Source organism: Bubalus kerabau, chromosome 1, assembly GCF_029407905.1.
Source record: "Bubalus kerabau isolate K-KA32 ecotype Philippines breed swamp buffalo chromosome 1, PCC_UOA_SB_1v2, whole genome shotgun sequence".
Classification (NCBI taxonomy): domain Eukaryota; kingdom Metazoa; phylum Chordata; class Mammalia; order Artiodactyla; family Bovidae; genus Bubalus; species Bubalus kerabau.
In genome coordinates, this window is record NC_073624.1 from 207,719,044 (window position 1) to 207,737,159 (window position 18,116).

An 18,116-nucleotide genomic window follows, 5' to 3' on the forward strand; every position below is an offset into this window, starting at 1 on the left:
GATTCAAATTATGGAAACGTCACCTGCCATCCACACAGCTGCTAATTGTGTAAAATCTGTAAAACAGGAATAATTCATTACCCCAAAAGGTTACTGTATGTGAAACGCCTTGGATGTGAGGCATTCAAGAAGAGCTCATTCCTGTTCTGAGGGGGTGGTGAACAGTTGCCTGCCACTGTCCCTCCAAAGTCAGGGCTCCCCTCCTACATACCTCTTACAATGCAAGGTTCCCCTCTCAACCCTGGCTGTGGAGAGGAGGTGGAACTGGAAGTGCCCATCTGGAGTGATGTGGGCCCAGGTGGTACCGATTACTTGAGCTAGTTTTCCTACCCTCTGCAGAGAGGGAAAGGAATTGGGGGAAGGGACATGGCGGCCTGGAGCTAGAAGGGCAGGGCCAAGTCGGCTGCGCATGGGTAGGAGGCTCGGGAAGCGGAGACGGAGATGGGATTCAGCGAGCGGAGGCGCTTAGAGGAAAGGAAAAGAGGGAACGGCCCACGCTCGGCGGCATGTTCGGCTCATACAAAGACGAGCTGGTAGCACGCAGTAGCCACTAAGAACCGTCCGCCTGATCGTCCCCTACAAGAGCTGAGACAACCAGGAGGCCGCGGTGCGGGCCGGAATGTTCCAAGCTCTGGGCAGCCAGGTTTGGGAGCGCGAACAAGGTCTAGGACGCCAGACGTTGCCAGGTGCGTATGCACAGGCTGAAGCTGGGCCCCGGCGGGTTGCTTGTGGGGCCTAGGAGGTGAACCACCTTTTCCCCGCCGCAAAGCAACCGCGCAGTGGCTCCCCTTCAGCGCCCTGGGTGTCTGCCTATGGTTAGACTGAAGCCCTTTCGGGGCTGGGGTACCCTGCACCCGCGAGATGCGGATGGCCAATCTCTTAGGAACACTGAAGCCGAACCTGGCCTTCGCGCGCCTCCTGCTGGCCGGCCTGGAATCACCTCGGATGGGAGGCGGCGGCGGCGGCGGCGGCCCGGTCTCAGATACGGGAAAGCCCTACCGGGGAAACCTCGGGCGTGACGTCATCCCTGGTGACGTCACCGGGCCCCCGCGGAGTGCGGGGGTTCCGCAGAGGAGGCTTCCCCGGGATTGCGCAGGGCACCCGCGCGGGCAGGGAAGTCGGGGGCTGCAGCGCGCCTTCACTGCGCCCTGTGTCTGTCCTACAGGTTCCACGCGGTCCCGGGTGAGGCCTGCCAGCGCGCCTGCCGGCGCCATGGGAAGGAACGGGCGCCGCTGCTGCTGCTGCTGCTGCTGCTGCTGCTCCCCGCCGGCGCGCGCACGACTTGAGCCCAGCTGTGGGCAGCTCCCGGCCGCGGGTCCTCGAGTGACGCTGGCGGCGTCTGGGAGCTTGGCGCGGGCCCGGGGCCACGTCGAGGAACCCATTGTCCAGTGAAGCAGCCGAGGACCCGCCGCCCGCGCCGCCGCCATGGTTATGTCCCAGGGCACCTACACGTTCCTCACGTGCTTTGCCGGTTTCTGGCTCATCTGGGGTCTGATCGTCCTACTCTGCTGCTTTTGCAGCTTCCTGCGCCGCCGCCTCAAACGGCGCCAGGAGGAGCGGCTGCGTGAGCAGAACCTGCGCGCCCTTGAGCTGGAGCCCCTTGAGCTTGAGGGCAGCCTGGCAGGGAGCCCCCCGGGCCTGGCGCCCCCGCCACCCCCTCACCGCGGCCGTCTTGAAGCGCCGGCGCACGCCCACCAGCACGTGCACGTGCACCCGCTGCTGCACCAGGGGCCCGCGCAGCCACACGCGCACTCGCACGCACACCACCACGCGCTTCCGCACCCGCCGCCGCCGCCGCCGCCGCCGCACCTATCCGTGCCGCCCCGGCCTTGGAGCTACCCCCGCCAAGGTAAGTACCGCGTGCGCCAGGGGGAGGCCGGGCTCACTAGGGTGGTCGAGGCCTCGGCAGGGGGAGGGCTCGCTGCTGTCCCGCGGGGCTTCCGCGGGACAGCCTCTCCAGCGAACCTAGGAAGAGGGAGCGGGCTGAGTCTGGGGTTGGCGGCTGGCCGAGGCCTCTGCAGGAGGCTGAGTTGGCCTCACACCCGTGGATTACTTCCCACTCCACAGCGGAATCGGACATGTCCAAGCCTCCGTGCTACGAAGAGGCGGTGATGATGGCCGAGCCGCCGCCGCCCTACAGCGAGGTGCTCACGGACACGCGCGGCCTCTACCGCAAGATCGTTACGCCCTTTCTGAGCCGCCGCGACAGCGCGGAGAAACAGGAGCAGCCGCCACCCAGCTACAAGCCGCTCTTCTTGGACCGGGGCTACACGTCGGCTCTGCACCTGCCCAGTGCCCCACGGCCCGCGCCGCCCTGCCCTGCGCTCTGTCTGCAGGCGGACCGCGGCCGCAGGGTCTTCCCCAGCTGGACCGACTCAGAGCTCAGCAGCCGAGAGCCACTGGAGCACGGAGCTTGGCGCATGCCGGTCTCCATCCCCTTGTTCGGGAGGACTACAGCCGTATAGAGGGCGCCCGGCGTCCCGAGCCCCACCCGCGGACTCCTGGCCTGATTGCGGGGCTTTTTAAATGCTTCCCTTGGACTGTGGGGGGGGGGTGGGGGGGGAGGGATTTCTTACCCCGTTTGTTACATTTTGAGGATAATAAAGGTGTGTGCTCTGGTTTGGTACAAGCGGAGGGGGCACCCACTGCTTGCGGCCAACATTCTGGTGGCCAGGTGTGGCCGGCCTCATCGGCCCAAAACTAACAAGCTGTAGAGCTAAAGCTGAGGTCAGCCTGCTCCAAACCTTTGGTTGGTTCCCCCAAGAGCCTCATACCCCACTTTCCTTGGGGCCTTGGTGAGGGCGCCCTCGCAGCTTTGAAGGTAGTAAGAGTTGGGAATGGGGTCGGGGCAGGCGGCCCACCACGGATCAGCCCCTGGAGGCCCGGAGCAGCAGGCCTGAAGGGATCTGGATTTCTTTATTAACAGACATGAGCACGACCTGTTACAGAAGTTTGTGCTTTCCAAAAAACAGTTACTGAACGTGAAAAAGGAACCCAAGCAAAGAAGGAGGAGATGGAGAGGGGCCACCCATAGCCCTGACCTGAATCACGCCGAGGGCCTCCAGCCTGGGACCTGCCCAGCAGGAGGGGGCAGGAAAGGGCCGGGAAGCTGAGAGGCCCCAGCTAGGCCTGCTTCTCTTCCTTTGGGCCAGGTGGGGAAGGGTCAAGAGAAGGGTAGGGAGGGGTGTCCCAGGGAGCCAGAGCCCACGAGCCATTTATTGCCATGTTTTAAAATTCGTGCAAAATATCTGAAGCCCTGGACAGAGAATACAAAGTGATATTTTTTCCAAGAAACAGAAAACTAGGAAAAGAGGTGGGGGGAACACTTTCCCACCAAAACTTCCCCCCCACGCCAGGCCCCAAGCAAGGTGAGGCCTCCACCCCGGCCAGGTGAGTGAGCAGGGAGGACTAAGAGCTACAATCTGGACCGGGTGGTAAGGGGGTGGAATTTGCAACAGCGTCTCAACTACCAACGGGAGGAAAACCAGTCAACTGTACAAGTCTCCTATCAACTTTAAAAAAAAAAAAAAGAGAGAAAAGCTGTAAAAGTAGGGCCCTGTGGGTAGGGATGCGGCCAAGTTCCCAGCCAGGGCCAGAATCCAGAGTGGGTGCCAGGCGGAGCTGCTGCGAGTGCAGGCACTGTGGACCATCTGGCCAGAGACGGGGCAGGTGGGCGGCCCTGGCGAGGGCAGCCTAAGGGCAGGCACCACTGCTAGTCACCACCCTCGAAGCCCTCCTCCTCTTCCGGTACTGGGTCTGCATCCCAGCAGGTGATGTCGATTTCTATGATGTGGGGAAGGGAAGGGAGTTAGGATGGCTCAGCAGATCCATGTCTGTGTCCATCCCAAACCCAGCGAGCTGTCCCAGCTGTGTATGGGGGAAGGGCTGCCTGGCCACACTTCAACGCAGCACCCCCACCCAAATTCCTCTCCATCATCCATCCCAGCACTACCTGGAGGCTTGTTGTAGAACACAGGAGGCGGAGCCTTTGCACATAGCTCTTCTGATTGGACAAACTCCTCCTCCTGTGATTGGCTGAAGTACCCCTCACTGGCCTGCAGGAGAAAAGCTCCAAGTCACTGGGCCCCACCCAGCAGGACTAGGGCTGACCTACCAGGCCTGAGCTCGTTTCCCCAGCAACCAGAGTCCATCACTGGTTGCCAGGGAAACACAGATGCCTACCCTGGGAATAAAAGCAGAGCTGGCCCATGGAGGGGAAATGAAATAGCTTCCCCCCAACAATGTGGGTCACAGAGAAAGGGGGCAGGGTACTGTTGCAAGCCTGAAGAACCAAGGGTCAGCCCTCTGCTCCAGCCCTGACTACTTCCCCTCCCATCAGGTAGCCTCAGCCCCACCTGGGTCCCCTCCTTCTGGGTGGTCTCGCCATTGGTCAGCAGGTGGGGCTCTGGTTCCAGCTCTGGCTCCAGCTTCTGATCTAGCTCTTCTAGAGCTGAGGGCAGAGTTGGAGCCTGGGGGGCAGCCAGGGGCTCCCCTTCTACTTCCTCCCCTGGGTCACAGAAGGTGGCTGGCGGCTCAGGCAGCTCATCAAAACTGAGAAGATTGGCACTGCCTTCTGCTGGCAGCAGTGGCTCCTGAGCCACCTCATCCAGCAGGGGCACCTCCGCCAGCATGACTTCGGCACCTGAAGGTGGTGTGGGGGCCCGAGGCTCAGCCTGGGGTGCAGAGGCCCCTTCCCCATTGCCTGGCCAAAGGTCAATGAGGCTGGCAGCGGCAGGGGTGACGGTGTTAGCAACAGCAGTGTCAGCCACGGCAGTGTCGGTTTCAATGGCATCAGCTACTGGGCTGTCGGCTGCAGAGGCTCCAGCCATGGCAGGCTCTAAAGAGGCAGCCAGGTCTGCCTGCTCTGTAGATGCCATGAACATCAAGTCCTCCTCCATGGGGCTGCCTTGGCCCTCGGGAGGCTCCGAGGCCTGAGGGGACTCCTCCAGGGGGCCAGCCCTGGCCTGAGGGGCTGCTGCTCTGGCTTCCTTGCTGGTCTCTTCACTATCCAGGCTGAGGCTGGGCTCCTGGGTCTCTGTTGAAGCAAAGACAGAGAAGACGTGTGATCAGCTCCCAGGAAAGGATGCGGGCCCTGGGCAGCCACCAGAGAGTACCCTGCTTACCCACTGAAGAGTTCAGGAAAGAAGGCCTCCACTAAGACTTCCATGAAGAGTGCCTTCTAACGCCCACTGGCCCCTGCTGCCCCTTTACCCGCAGTCTTTAAACTGCTCAGCAGCCCTGGGAGGAAGGCCCAGTCCCCACTCCAGGGAGACCCTGAGGTCCAGAGAAGGCAGGTCTGACCAGGGATCGTCCCTGCCCCAGCCACTTTCAGGGCCATAGAGCAGCCACTTGGAGTTCCCAGTCCAGGGGCTAGGGCCCCCTCACATACCTTGGGCTGCTGGGGGTGGTGGCGGCAGTGGTGGAGGCTGTGAGGACGTGACCTCATCCAGGGCCCGCTCGATCTGCTCAGCAACAGGGGTGGAGGCCGTGCTGGAGTCAGAGGGGCTCCGGGCAGGGAGAGGGGTAGGTATCATCCTCCGGTGGCTGTCCAGGTGGCTGCCTGTGGGACAGAAAACCCCAGGCTGATCAGTGAGGGCCAAGGAGCCAGATAGAAACAGGACTGTCCAACTTGGGGCCTGGCCAGCCCCTCCTCTCTCGAGTCTGGGTGGGGGCTGGGAGCTCCCCAGGCCCCCCAGGGGCTAGACCACAGCTCCAGACCCTGCAAGCCAGGCCCCCGGAGGGCCAGTGCCCCTTCAGGGCCAGGGGAAAGAAGCAGGCAGTACCTGCTCTGGGGATAAACACCAGAGATCAGCGATCAGGGGGAGAGGCAAGGGGGCTGCTGGGAAGCGGGGCCCTCCTTACCCCCTCCCGCAGAGGCCTGGGACTGCTACCTACATGGGAGGGAGGAAGAGAGGTTTGGGGTGCGGTGACAGGTGATATAGGGAAAGGGAGTCCGTGGAGGGGAGGAAGAGGAAGAGGAGGAGGAGGAAGGCCCACTGTCCGATGCCTTTATGAAAGGGCAGTACGGACGACCTGCCAAGAGAGACAGACAGAGAGAGAGAGACAGAGGACAAGAGAGGGTCAGTCTCCCCCACCCCCATCCTGAGGCCTCACCCACCCCCAGGCCGGCCCTGGATGTCCAAGCTGCCTTCAGCCAGGGTGCACATTCAGCCAAGCTGGACCACAGCCTCAAGCCATCAGACCACTGCCAACCAGCACCAGCCACACATAGCAAAGAGCCTGACATATCATGATGCGGCCAGCCTCCCAGCATCTGGGCAGCGCATGCCCAGGAACAGCCTGTCCCACCCCTAGAGCCCTAGCACTTGAGCCAAGCACACAGAAGGGGCAAGCAGGCCAGCAGACAGGGAGCAGAAAGGTGCTTCAAGGAGTAGTGGAAGCCATACAGGGAGAATCCAGACAGGGAACCCGGAGTACAGCTCCAGGCTGATCAATCTCAGGACAGGATGAGGCCCCACTCCCCATGCACCTACAGTTCTTCAGATAAGACAAGTTCAATCCCAGCAGAGCCACTCACTGCAGCCAGGGGGATCCCTCAGCCCCAGATGCCCTCTAGCACCACCCATTGCTCAGACCAGGCCCTGCTCGAGCCCTTCTCAGCCCTGCCACCTGGAGGCGGTGGGTGGAAGCTCATGTGATGCTCGGCCTTGGCTTCTCCAAGGGCTCCTTGGGCAAGGAAGGTCCCAAAGAGGCTCAAGACCAAAACCTGAGGAGTGGGGGTTGGGTAAGGGTGTGGGAGCTGGGACTACCTGGTCGGTGGTTGAAGGGTGAGGGCACATCGCAGCTGCCTGCGGAGGCCGATGCGACTCTTTCCTGCTGCTTAAAGAACTCCCGTGGATTATCAGGTCGCTGGGCAATAATGGCTGCTGCCTCCTGGGGGCACACGGATAGTCAGGCCAGGCGGGACCTGATTGAGGCAGCCGAGCCAAACTTAGATGCCTGGTCCCCCCACAGTGCTCACCTCTACCTCTGATTCTGACTTCTTCATCTGGGTCTCTTCCTCCTCATCCCGCTGGTCACCCTGGAAACCAAAGGGATGGTGTTCTGAGCACCCCACCCCCACAGGAGCTCTGGGCTTTCTTACAGCCCGCTTCTTTCACTACCAAAAACCACTTTCACGACCCAGTCCCACAGCACCTTCTATCTGCAAGGTCCTCAGCTGCCTCATCTCCAGTCGAGTCAGGCCCCTGGGCACCCAGGGCCATCCAGGAACACTCCCAGCTTGGTAGCTAACTTTTCTCGAACCTCTTAACCCAGTACCTGGCCAGCCACACCCCTATCTGTGCAGCCTGAATCTTGGTATCATGACTGAGGCTTCACTAGTCCCCTGCCTCCTTGCTCTTTCCTTCTATTTCTTTCTCTATAGACCCTGAAAGGATCTTTCCATAACATTAATTAATTGCCATCACTTAAAAATCATGAATCTGCCTGCAATGCAGGAGACCTCTGTTCAATCCCTAGGTCGGGAAGATCCCCTGGAGAAGGAAATGGCAACCCCCTCCAGGAGTCTGGCCTGAAGAATTTCACGAACAAAGGAGCCTGGCCGGCTTCAGTCCGCGGGGAAGCAAACAGTTGGACACGACTGAGTAACTATTACTCACTCACTCAAAAACGAAGTTTCTTACTGAAATCAGGGTGTTCAGTTTCTTTTGAAAATGCCAGCAGCCCTGGCAACACAGGCCTGTGTGCCCCAAAGCAGCTTTCAAGTAGAATTGCAGTGCAGCAGCCTCAGTTTGCCACGGTCCCCACCACTCCCTACTACCCTTCACTTGCTGTTTTGGGACTGCAGCCCCAGAGTAAAGATAGGTGTGGGGGTCCTTGGTTGGGCCTCCCCTCTCCCTGCCTGATCCAGCCCATCATCTCTCCCAACACTCCCCTCCTGCCCTGACTCACGCACACCCTGTGAAATGTAGACATCAAGTCCTCAGCACAATGGAGTTGTAGGTCCTGTAACATGCGTACAACTTCCCAACTCTGTGCCTTGGCAAAGGAAATGAATCTCTCTCCCCATGTGCCTGACCCCCACCCTGGGTCCAGCTCTTCCTGCTTCCGGCCTCAACTTCGGCACAGCCTCCTGGGGTAGGGGCCCTTGGCTCATTCAGGTCATTTCCTTCCCTGGGTCCCCATGAGGTGTTCCAGCCATATACTGATTACACTGTGTCATAATTTCCTGTTTCTGGATCATCTCCCCACCCTCTGTGGGTGACACAGGATGAGAACTTATGTATGTGTGTGAGTGGTCAGCCTGACGTTCAGTGGTATTTGTTTCCTCAGTTGACCTAACCACACCAAAAGCCTCAAGAGGGTTGTCACCCTAACCACCACTTCCTGTCTCCCAAAATGAAGTCTAAACTCCTCCTCTGACCTCACTCTCTCCTCCCAAATTTCCAAGGGACTCCAGTCAAGCTCTTTGCCTTCCCTCAAAACATACATCCCACCAGCCTCTGCTGCTACGCCACCCCTGCCTAGTGCCACAGGACAAGGTTCCTCTGCCTCATTCAAAAAAAGGACCAGAGGCAGCTTACCACAGAAACCCTAACTACCAACACTGTGAGAAGCACGGAAACAAATCAGAGCTGGGGGTCGGAGAGACACCAACACAGTAACCAGAAAGGTCAATGGTGCTGCTGTGCTTCAGCATCTTCAGATAAATGAACTCCTAGTATCCCAGGCAAAAAGGGAACTCACATAAGGAAGGCAATTCTTATCAGAAGGGAGAAAGCGGAGTACCTCCTTAAGTCAAAAGGAAGCATTTTATGGTTGTAAATTCCAAAGTTTCTTGTGTGAGACCTTCCTCAGGGGACCTGAAGCTGCAGGGTCACCACAGTGACCTGTTAAAATACCAACTGTCATTGTCACACGAGCCATACTTGAAGGGCCAGATGAGACTATGAAATAATGGTGTAACACTGTAAATCTTTGCCTGAAACATTGGTAATTGGTGAAGATAAGTGATCAAGTCAAAGGTTCACTAAACTATTGTTTCTACTTTTGTGTGCACGTGTATGTGAAATTTTCCATAAGTTTTTTTTCCCCAAAGACCTTGCTCTGAATGGATAAACAAAATCTGGTATACATACGCTACAGAATACTAATAGTTTTCAAAAGGAAAGACATTCTGACACATAGATGAAGCCTGAAGTTGCTATGCTAAGTGAAATAAGCCAGTCATAAATGGTCCCCTCATACGAGGTACGTAGTCACATCACAGACACAGAAAGCAGGTGCCAGGGGCTGAGAAAGGTGACAATGGGCAGTTAGTGTTTAATGGATATGAGGTTCAGTATGGGAAGATGAAGAACATTCTGCAGATAAACAGTGGTGACAGCGGTACAAAATAAATACACTTAACGCCCTGGAACGATACACTTAAAAATGGTAAAGATGGTACCTTTTATGTTATGTACCTTTTGCTGCAGTTAATTCATCAGCTAATTGTAAAAGGGCCTTGCTCATCTTGCCCTCCACCATATTTCCAACACCAGCATGTGGCAGGTGGCAAGGGTTTGCTGAATGAATGACTTTGGAGCTTACTACCCACACATCCTTTCCACCCTCTAGGGGCTATGTGAGTGGAATGATCTATGACAGCCATTAATGCCAGTGCTGCAGGACTGTCCTCCCACCTCCCTCCAGCCTCCTGTGGGTGTGACCTTGAAGTCTGCTTGGGTCCCCACGGCCCAACAGCTACCCACCACAGTCTCAGTCCAGACAACTACTGCCTACTTCCTGTCCCAAACTGTACCATGCTCAGCACTGAATGATCTTCGCTATTTCTCAAATGTTAAAATTCAATTCAAAGCGTGAAGATCTGTCTCCACTGTGGTTGTGAAAGGGTCAATCCACGATGATCCTAGGGCCATCCCAATGTTTGGAAGTTCAGCCAAGTACCCCTGGAATAAATGCCTCCCCTAAAGGAGACACTACACATACGTGTATACAGATGTTCAGAGCATCAGCCCAGATTCTTTCAGTGGCTCTATAGCATTACTACAATGGGGACCAGGCCTCAAGTCCCATTAAATACAGGAAGCATGGCTAATTTACCTTGAGCCCCTCAAGTCCTGCTGGAAATGGGCAGGAGAAGCCTGGTCAGTGAGGGTTTAGATCAACGTAGATTTTCTCTTTCAGTCTAAACTTCTCCAAAGAGGTCTCTTCCCACAGCCAGGGGACAGAACCCCACATGATCAGGGGTCACGCCCGACATGGAAGGACATCCCATGCTGATGCAGGGGTACCCTGAATGCCCAGCACTGTCCCCAAGACTCTGACTATCCCCCAAGGGGCCCAGTAATTCAGGGACCATCCCCACTTCCCAGACCAGGAAAGAGAAACCGTGGGCTAAGAACTTACAAAGATAGATTGCTCCTTCAACCGTCTCTTGGCCTCCTCAGCCTCTAAAGTCTGTTGTTTCCTCCTGGAATGAAAGGTGCAGGCGAACCCTTAGGACTGGCCTCCGTGGGGCCGCGGCCCAAGGTGGGGGTGGAGCAGGGGGCACACCTGTGTTCCTCAATCTGCTGCTCTCGCTCCCGATATCGGCGCTCCCGCTCCTCCTGCTCCTGCCGCTCCTGCTCCATCCGCTCTTGCTCAAATCTGAGTCTCTCATCCAGGGCCTTCTTCCGCTCCTCCTCCTTTCTCAGTTCTTCCTCCTTCTACAGCCCCCCGTGCCAAGGCAGTGCAGGCCCTCAGCTTGTGGCCCGGCCCGCCCCACCCCACCCCACCCCCATCCCTGACCCAGGCTTCTGTGAATTCAGGGGCTTTCAGTGTGGGGAGCACATGGGACAGGCCCTGCTGTTGAAGGGAGGGACTTTAGGAGAGGAGCCAGAGCAGCCCCGTGGGGTCAAGACAGGGAGGAGCCACCCAGCCAGCAGGCCAGGGTCGGGGTCTGCACCTTGGCCTGCTCCCAGAACTGCTCGCGGTTAATCCGCTTCATCTCCACAGCCGCATCAGTCTTCTGATAGGTGGTGCCCTGCAGAGTTCAAGGGGCCTGGTGTGAGTGCAGCCCCCAGGCCAAGTGCTCGGGAGCACCCCTCTGCCCCGCCACGAAACAGTGAGGACCAAGAGGGGACTGGCCAGTGGAGCACCAGGCAGGGCCAGCCCACCAGGGGCGCACACTGACCACCGGCTCGGCATTCTCGTCCTCACGGAGCCGTAGTCGGTGCAGCACAGGGCTGGAGAGCCGCGCCAGCCCATTGGAGAGCCGCTGCCCGATGGCGCCCGCATCGATGTCTTCCACGCTACTGGCATTCACGATCACGTCGACGCCCTGCCGCAGGAAGAAGGCAGGTTCAGGCAGCCAGTCCCCACGCCTGTAGCCAATCCCCGCAAGCCCTGACCCCACACACACCTGGAAGAACTCAGCCACCTTAGCCACGTGGCTGGCACAAGCACATTTGCGGGCATCAGGTACATCCTCACCAACCTGCAAAGTCGCAGCAAAGGGGAACAGGGAAAGGACAAGAGTTAGGGGCAGGCTGAGGCCTGGAGCTCTCTTCCCGCAGCATCAGTGAGTGGAGTGGGATGAAGCAGAACCGTTCTGGGGCCCTCAGCTCCCCTCCCCAGCCCACCAGTGCATACCCAGTTGATCAGCACGTATTTTGGCAGAGCAGCCTGGGAGTCCTTGACACTGCAGAAGCCATACATCACCCTCTGGTTCTCAAAGTGGCCGGAGAGCTCCTGCAAGCCGCCATCTGGGGGAATCAGGAGGGTTGTCAGGCCCAATCTCCTGAACCCCTCCCCCACAAAGGGCCTGGAATCCAAAGCAACGACTCCTCTTGTGGGCTCTGCAGACACCCCCAGAGATCTACAAGTCCCAGAGTTCTGTGCTGGTGTGAAAGAGGCAGCAGGCAGGTGCGAGTTTTGCCTTTTAATCCCCCAGGACCTTGGAGAGCTTAGGATGTGTTCTTCACACATCAAGTCTCACGCGGTGCTAGCACCCACTGAGGTAAATTAAAACCTTTTTAGGCTCTGAAGAAAGTGGGGTGATCCAGGCCATCCCTGTCAGGCCCCTTCCCACCTAGCTGTGTGACTTCGGGAAAGTCACACTCCTTCTCTGAGGCTCTGTCTTTTCATAATCAAACAGGAAACCAGTCTCCCTCCCTCCCCACCCTAGGGATCTTAGGGATGATTGGAGGAAGGACACTTGCCAGACAAATAATGGTCTGCTGGACGCAGGCAAGCAAGCATCGAAGTGGCCTGGAGCCAGACGGGTGGGGAAGAAAACAACCCAACCGGAGGAGGGGGCGGGAGGAAGACAAAGGAATGGCTGGAATTCTTACCTCCTGATGCTGCAAGCTTGAGGTCATCTGAGCCATCCTCATAAGTGTACAGAGCCCTGGGGAGAGGGAGGGGTGGCTCGGAGAACTGTCAGGGCCCAGGCAGCCAATTTTGGGTGGAGATGGCTCTGGGAGGGTAGGAGGGACGCAGAAGGGGCAGGACAGGAGGGGGGATTCCAGCCTAGCACTTAAGCCCTATCACCATGACAACAGAGCTAAGCCATTTCAGGCTGGAACTCAGTGGGGGACAGTTTGGGACTTGATGGAGGGAGGCTTGGATCAGGTGGAAAGCAGGCAATGGGGAAGGAACTGCTGGCCAGTGGCTCGCTTCCAGTAAGTCAGTGTGTTGCGTCCTCGGAGCCCTGGCCCTAGCAGCCTGCAACCCAGCCAGTGGTGTGAGATGGAGATTCCAAGGCGACGGGTTCCTTGGGTTCCTTGGTTACCGTTCCCTGGCTACAGCTCCTCATCCCCCATTGGTGGTTGCCAGGAACCTACCTGGCGCGTGCCTCGGTACCCACTGCCCCTCCCCCCACAGCAAGGGGCGGGGGCAGGGAGAGAACCTGGTGCTGTTCAGCTCTGGGCATCCCCCTGGTAACCACGGCAACCCAGCAATTGGCACGCGACTGGCCCACCCAGCTGCATTCTCCCGAACACAAAGGACCCCGGGGACACACCCTCATCCTCAATCTCAGACTCTCTGAAATGGGGATGAGGTCACCATGGCCACTCTTGCCTGGACTCTGGCCTTTGGGCGGCGGCGCTTTTTTGGCCTTCCAGCCCTAGGCTGCCTCTGCCCTAGCTGAGGTTCTGGTCTCCGGGGACTGCTGGCCTTTCCTTCCCTCTCAGCTCCGGCAGAGAGCTGACCCAGCAGCCTTCCTCCTCCCTAGCTTTTTCTCCACAGGTAGGAGTGGCTCAACATCCATTTTACACAAGGGAAGAGAGAAATGTCTCCTTCCCAGGACCCACTTGGAGAAGACCGGCTTGGGGCCGAGAAGAAAGGCCGGAGGGGCAAGGAGGCTCAGCCCCTCCCTCAAGCTCCCTTTCCCTGACTGCCAAGGCAGGGTGCTAGGAGAGTGGGGAGGAGATCAGCGAGATGCAGAAGAGAAGAGCTAGGAGACAAGGCAAAAACGGAAGACAAGGGAAGGGAGGGACGCGAAGGGACGGAGACAAAATGAAGGCACGGGGAGGGAAAGGGCTGGGAAGGAAAGAGGGAGGAGAGAAGAGAGGGGGAGGGAGGTGGGAGGTGGAGGAGGGCGGAAGGAGCGCCTGGTCCAGGCCCAGCCCCATGAGGTCAGCACAAGTCACTGCCAAACGGGCCCCAGCCCCTCCCTGCTTCTCAGGATCTCTTGCCTCCTAAAAGGGACACAGGTGGGCTGTGGGGCCAGAAACTCCCCATCCAACTGTTGCCTGGGCCCCAACCCTGGCAGCTGCCTTCTCCACACAGCTGTCCCACCACCTGTCTGGCTGCCCTAAGCTGCCACTGCGAACAAAAGGCCCTCAGAGAAGGAGGATCTGCCCCTCTGCATCCCGCGTCTGGGAAACTGAGGCAGGACTCCACGACTCCGGTTCCCAGACACTGTACTAGCCATCAAGTCACACTTCCCCGGCGTGACTTGTCCGCCTCTCCCAGGCTCTCTGTGGCTCTTCCCAAGAACACGTGTCCTACCCCTTCCATTCTTTACTCTTTGTCTACCCACCTTCAGTCACCTTTCTGTGCTGCAGCCCTGGCCCTTACCTGGTGAAAACCATAGCTAAGTTCAAAGATTTCAGCAGGCCTTCATCCCTGAGCTCCACCCCACCTGCCTTTCCAGCCAGACCTCCGTATCCATACCATACACTTGGATCACACTGGATGGGTCCCTGATGTCCAGCACAGTTCTGGGCATTTCCCACCCTGGAGCCTTTGCATGAGTCTCCCTTCACAGGAAGGCCAGATCTGCTTCTCCATCCCATCCCCACCCCTGACTGAAATCCCTCAGGGACCCAATGCCAGCTCCCCAGGAAGCCTTGCCCTGCACTGCACCTCCCTCCCCAGGGTGCTTACCACACCCCAGCAAGGATGGGAAGACGCACCTAAAGCTGCCTGGGATCTCACTAGATCTGTGCTTCTCAAACTCATTTGAGGTGACCTAAACTTTGGGGGGGTTGGAGCTGGTGAAACCGAAAGGGGGTGGGGGGCAGGAATCTACACCTCCAACCCCTGGAGATAGACACCGTTCCAAACCGCAAGCTTCATGAAGGTGGGACACTTAACTCAGACTTTCAAGACAGCACAGAGCAGCTCTAGTTGGTATTTGCCATCTAGCAACCATCTCAGCCAGAGAAAGTGGACTGCGGTGAGTGGGAGATGGAATGTAGCAGATCCAGGAAGATTCTGGGTTGAGCTGAGGGTGGGGGCTGCAGGGCAGGTGGATTCCTCAGGACAATTACACTCTCAGGATATTAGAACTGGAAGGGCCTTGAGCATCTGGGGTATGGTTGAGCCCAACTTCCTCTCCTGCTTGTCAACAGGAGCAGGGACTAGTGTGGTGATACAGTGAGTCAGGTCACGTCCAGGGTAACATCAGTTCTTCTCACTACACAATCTGACTTCCATGGTCCCCTGCTCCCAGCATCAGGCAGCAGTCTATTCCAGAGTAAGCCACCTGGGTGTGACCTCCCCGACCCTTACTCCCTACTCAGAGGAGGGCAGTGCCAAGCCCCCTTTGCCCAGATGGTGATTTTATCCAAGACACCCTCCACCAGCCTCAGTGCAGGGTCTGCTCCTGAGTCTGGAGACCCCACTGTACCCTGGCTCTGTGCTGGGTGCTAGGGGCCCTCATGTCCCTGATGATTCTCACATTCTTTCTACCAAATGTTTATCTGGGCCCTTGGGAGTGAGCTAATGTGTGTATGTGCGAGGGTGCGTGTGTACATCTGTGAGTGTCCCACACACAACCCAGATCGGGGCGGGGGGTGGGGGGTGACGCACGCCAGTGATGAATAATAACTTGCTTGAGCCACATGGATGCTGCTGGGTGGTGGGAGCCCAGGCCTCCGCTGAGCAGGATGCGGGCCAGCAGTGGTTGTGGGAGCTCCGCTTTTTGGAAGGTGGGGGGAAATGGGGTGGTGATAGGCAGCAACCCCAGACTGAAGAGCATTCTGAGGTGGGTTGTGCCTCTCTCCAGGCACAGCCCAGATCCCAAGGCCAGCTCCTCCACCAGGCCAAGCCAGCCACTTGCCCTCAACTCATCCCATGATCTCAGCCCCCCTGGGACAGGGCTGGGACAGAGGGTGGGCTGCCTGCCTGCTTAGCCCATCTTGGCCTCGCCTGTGACTGACCCGCAGGACACGAGAGCTTGCTTGTCTCCCTCGTCCATCCCTCCAGGCCTGGCCGCCCGCCAGTGCTGCAGTACTGTGGCATGGATGCCTGGCCATCTTGTCCCCTCCTCCAGCCCCCAGGTCAGTGTCTTCCCAGCATGAGGGTGAGGCCAGCCCGAGTGTGGTCCCTCAGATCTTCCTTCACTTTGTGTTTCCTGCTTGCCAAGGGGAGAAAAGGCCTAGGGAAGAGAATGGGCACTTGCCCCAGGAGAAGAGTATTCCGGGGAGATGATGGTTCCTGAATGGGGCAGTGTGGAACCCCTTGGCTTTTCCGCCACTCTGGGGACTCCAGCCCCAGAGCAGGTGGTCCGTCCCCACCCACCACCTAGGGGAAGACAACAGCTGGGGAGGGGAGAGAGGGCAGCCCAGCTCCTCCAACCCCGCGGTAGCTGAGCCCCTTGCCACTGGGCCACCAGGCCAGGGGCTCCGTGGATCTCCTCCCCCCCTCATTCTTCTCAGAAAACTCCCTCCACTCTTTCCACAATGGTCCGCCTGGGGGATCCCTCCCAGGGACCCCACTTGGCACTCTAGGCAGGCAGTTCAGTTCCCCTGGCACGTCCCAGCCTGGGTGCCTAGTCCCTGCAACCTCTTCGCCTTGGGGAGAAGACTCAGCCCTGCCTCCTCGACCCCCGAGGGGAACAGGAGGCACTTGGCGGCGGTGGCCGTGTGGCAGTGAACGTCCTTCCGTCACACCCCAACTCCAAGAGGCCCCCCGGTGGGCGGGGCGCCCCGGCCCCCAGCCCGCTCCGCTCCGCTCCTCCCCCGCCCTAGCTTTTCCTTTGTGCGGTGGCCGGCTGGGCTGGGCCGGGTAGACAGCTCTGGCTCTGCCGGTTCGGTCCCCGCCCGCTCGAAGGTGTCGAAGGTGCCCTTGGCCTCCCGGTGCACACCTGTCCCCCGCCGGGGCCCAAGGCGAAGAGGAGGGGGTGGAGGAGCAGTTCTGCAAGGCCAGGAAGCCCCAGGCCACACATCTGGACCCTGCGTCTCTCCAGCCTGCGTCCAGCCACCAGCGTTCCCACCGCGCGGCTGGGGCCGCCTCCGGGTGCTCGGGGACCGCGGGTGCCCCGCCTGGCCCGGCCCGGCCCGGCCCCTCCCCCGGCGCGCACAAAGGCAGCTCCTCCCTGGCCCTCCCGGGCCGCTGCAGCATTTCGGGGTCTCCTCCTCCCTCCCGGCTACGGGGCGGCGGGGCCGGGTGGAAACAAAGGCGCGGCGGCGGCGGCGCGGGGACAAAGGGGCTGAGGGGCGGGGGCGGGGGGCTTACCAGTCGGCCGCGCTCTCCTCCCGAATCACCTCTTCGTACGCCGCCAGCAGCTCCAGGCGGTGGCCACTGAAGCTCACGCCGGCCATGCTGCGGGCCGGACCGAGGCCGAACGGACAGACGCACGGACGGACGGACGGAGAAGGAAGGAGGGAAAGACGGAGTCGCCGCGCCGCCGCCTCGGAGCCTCTGCAGCGTTGCGAGCCGAGCGAGCCAGCGGCCGGGGGAGGGGAGCCGGCCGGCAGGGGGCGGGGGGCGCTGGCTCCGCCCGGCTCGCTCCCTCCGCGCGCTCGGTCCTAGCGCCGCCCCGGCCCGGCCCAGGGGGAGGCCCGCCCCCCCTTCCCGGCCTGCCCCGGGGCGCCCTCACGCCCTCGCCCCCAGCCCCGGCGCGCCGCGCCCAGGCGGGTCTACCACTCGGCACCCGGGGGCAGTTCTTCCCACGTCCCAGTTCTCCCCTGTGGGTTCCCCGCCACAAACCTTAGGGCCTCCGTTCCCGCCCCCCGCCTTGATCCCCCTCTCCCCATCCCCACCTCACCAAGCCCTATCCAGGCCCAACTTCAGCCCTCTTCTTTCCAACTCCCTGTCCCAATCGAAAATTCATTCCATTCCAATCCGGCCCAGCCCCACTCTGTCCTTCATTGATCTCCCTCCACCCCAGCCTCACCCCCATCCCTGGTCCATCCCAACCTCCATCCCCAACCCCTGGCCCATCTGTAGCCCTTCCTCATTTCTTTTTTCTTTTTTCTTTTTCATCCTCATTTCTTTCTCCTCCCAGCAGCAGCCCCACTTCCAACCGTACGCTTGGCGGAAACCCCTACCCATTCGTCAGACCCCATCCCTCGCTGCACCTTCCTTATTCCAGCCTGTGCTGTTCTTACTCTGATCTTTGTTCCAACCACACCCCTCCACCCCTGCCTCCTAGACCACTCTCGGCTTCCTACTCCGACATTCCCAACCTCTAACTCATCTCCGCCCCACTGTATACTGAGCACCCCTCCCCCACCAGCTGCCCCCTGAGCCCTCTTAAGTGAGGCCAGCCTAGGAAATCCTTTGCTTTCTCTCCCAAGCCTCAGGTCTCCCAGAGGAATCCCTAGTAGAGTTCCGGAAGCAGCATCTAACCCCAGACTCCCAGGGCAGGGCTTCTCCAAGGACTCTCTAGGGCCAGTCCCCTGGCACCTTTAGTTCCCAAAGCTCTGAACCCAGAA

General features: G+C 59.4%; 2 protein-coding genes across 3 annotated transcripts; one reads left to right on the forward strand and one right to left on the reverse strand.

Moving 5' to 3' along the window:
* The first annotated feature begins 288 nt into the window (after positions 1-288).
* On the forward strand, positions 289-2,500 carry PRR7 (proline rich 7, synaptic). The gene is made up of 3 exons (XM_055551340.1): positions 289-686; positions 1,166-1,849; positions 2,068-2,500. The coding sequence occupies exons 2-3, from the start codon at positions 1,426-1,428 to the stop codon at positions 2,463-2,465; spliced, it is 822 nt and encodes a 273-aa protein (XP_055407315.1). The 5' UTR covers positions 289-686; positions 1,166-1,425; the 3' UTR covers positions 2,466-2,500.
* Positions 2,501-2,896: 396 nt separating this feature from the next.
* DBN1 (drebrin 1) lies at positions 2,897-17,145 on the reverse strand. Of its 2 annotated transcripts, XM_055551321.1 has the most exons (15): positions 16,915-17,145; positions 12,300-12,355; positions 11,599-11,711; positions 11,369-11,443; positions 11,141-11,287; positions 10,913-10,990; positions 10,522-10,673; positions 10,375-10,438; positions 6,983-7,042; positions 6,771-6,894; positions 5,896-6,033; positions 5,390-5,560; positions 4,356-5,035; positions 3,953-4,055; positions 2,897-3,783 (listed from the first exon to the last, which is right to left on the reverse strand). In XM_055551321.1, exons 1-15 carry the CDS (start codon positions 16,998-17,000, stop codon positions 3,713-3,715), a joined length of 2,118 nt encoding a protein of 705 aa, XP_055407296.1. In that variant the 5' UTR covers positions 17,001-17,145; the 3' UTR covers positions 2,897-3,712. The 2 variants fall into 2 exon arrangements, with proteins under 2 accessions (XP_055407296.1, XP_055407304.1); XM_055551329.1 differs by lacking the exon at positions 5,896-6,033 and having other exon boundaries at positions 16,915-17,144.
* Between the last annotated feature and the right edge of the window lie 971 nt (positions 17,146-18,116).

Bases quoted from the DNA above. Each gene is read 5' to 3' on its own strand.
- PRR7 (XM_055551340.1), top strand. From the start codon at position 1,426: ATGGTTATGTCCCAGGGCACCTACACGTTCCTCACGTGCTTTGCCGGT. The intron at 1,850-2,067 runs GTAAGTACCGCG...CCCACTCCACAG, and splicing joins TTGGAGCTACCCCCGCCAAG to CGGAATCGGACATGTCCAAG.
- DBN1 (XM_055551321.1), bottom strand. From the start codon at position 17,000: ATGGCCGGCGTGAGCTTCAGTGGCCACCGCCTGGAGCTGCTGGCGGCG. The intron at 10,991-11,140 runs GTCAGTGTGCGC...TGAACTCTGCAG, and splicing joins ACGAGAATGCCGAGCCGGTG to GGCACCACCTATCAGAAGAC. The intron at 7,043-10,374 runs GTAAGTTCTTAG...TTTGGTTTCCAG, and splicing joins TGAAGGAGCAATCTATCTTT to GGTGACCAGCGGGATGAGGA.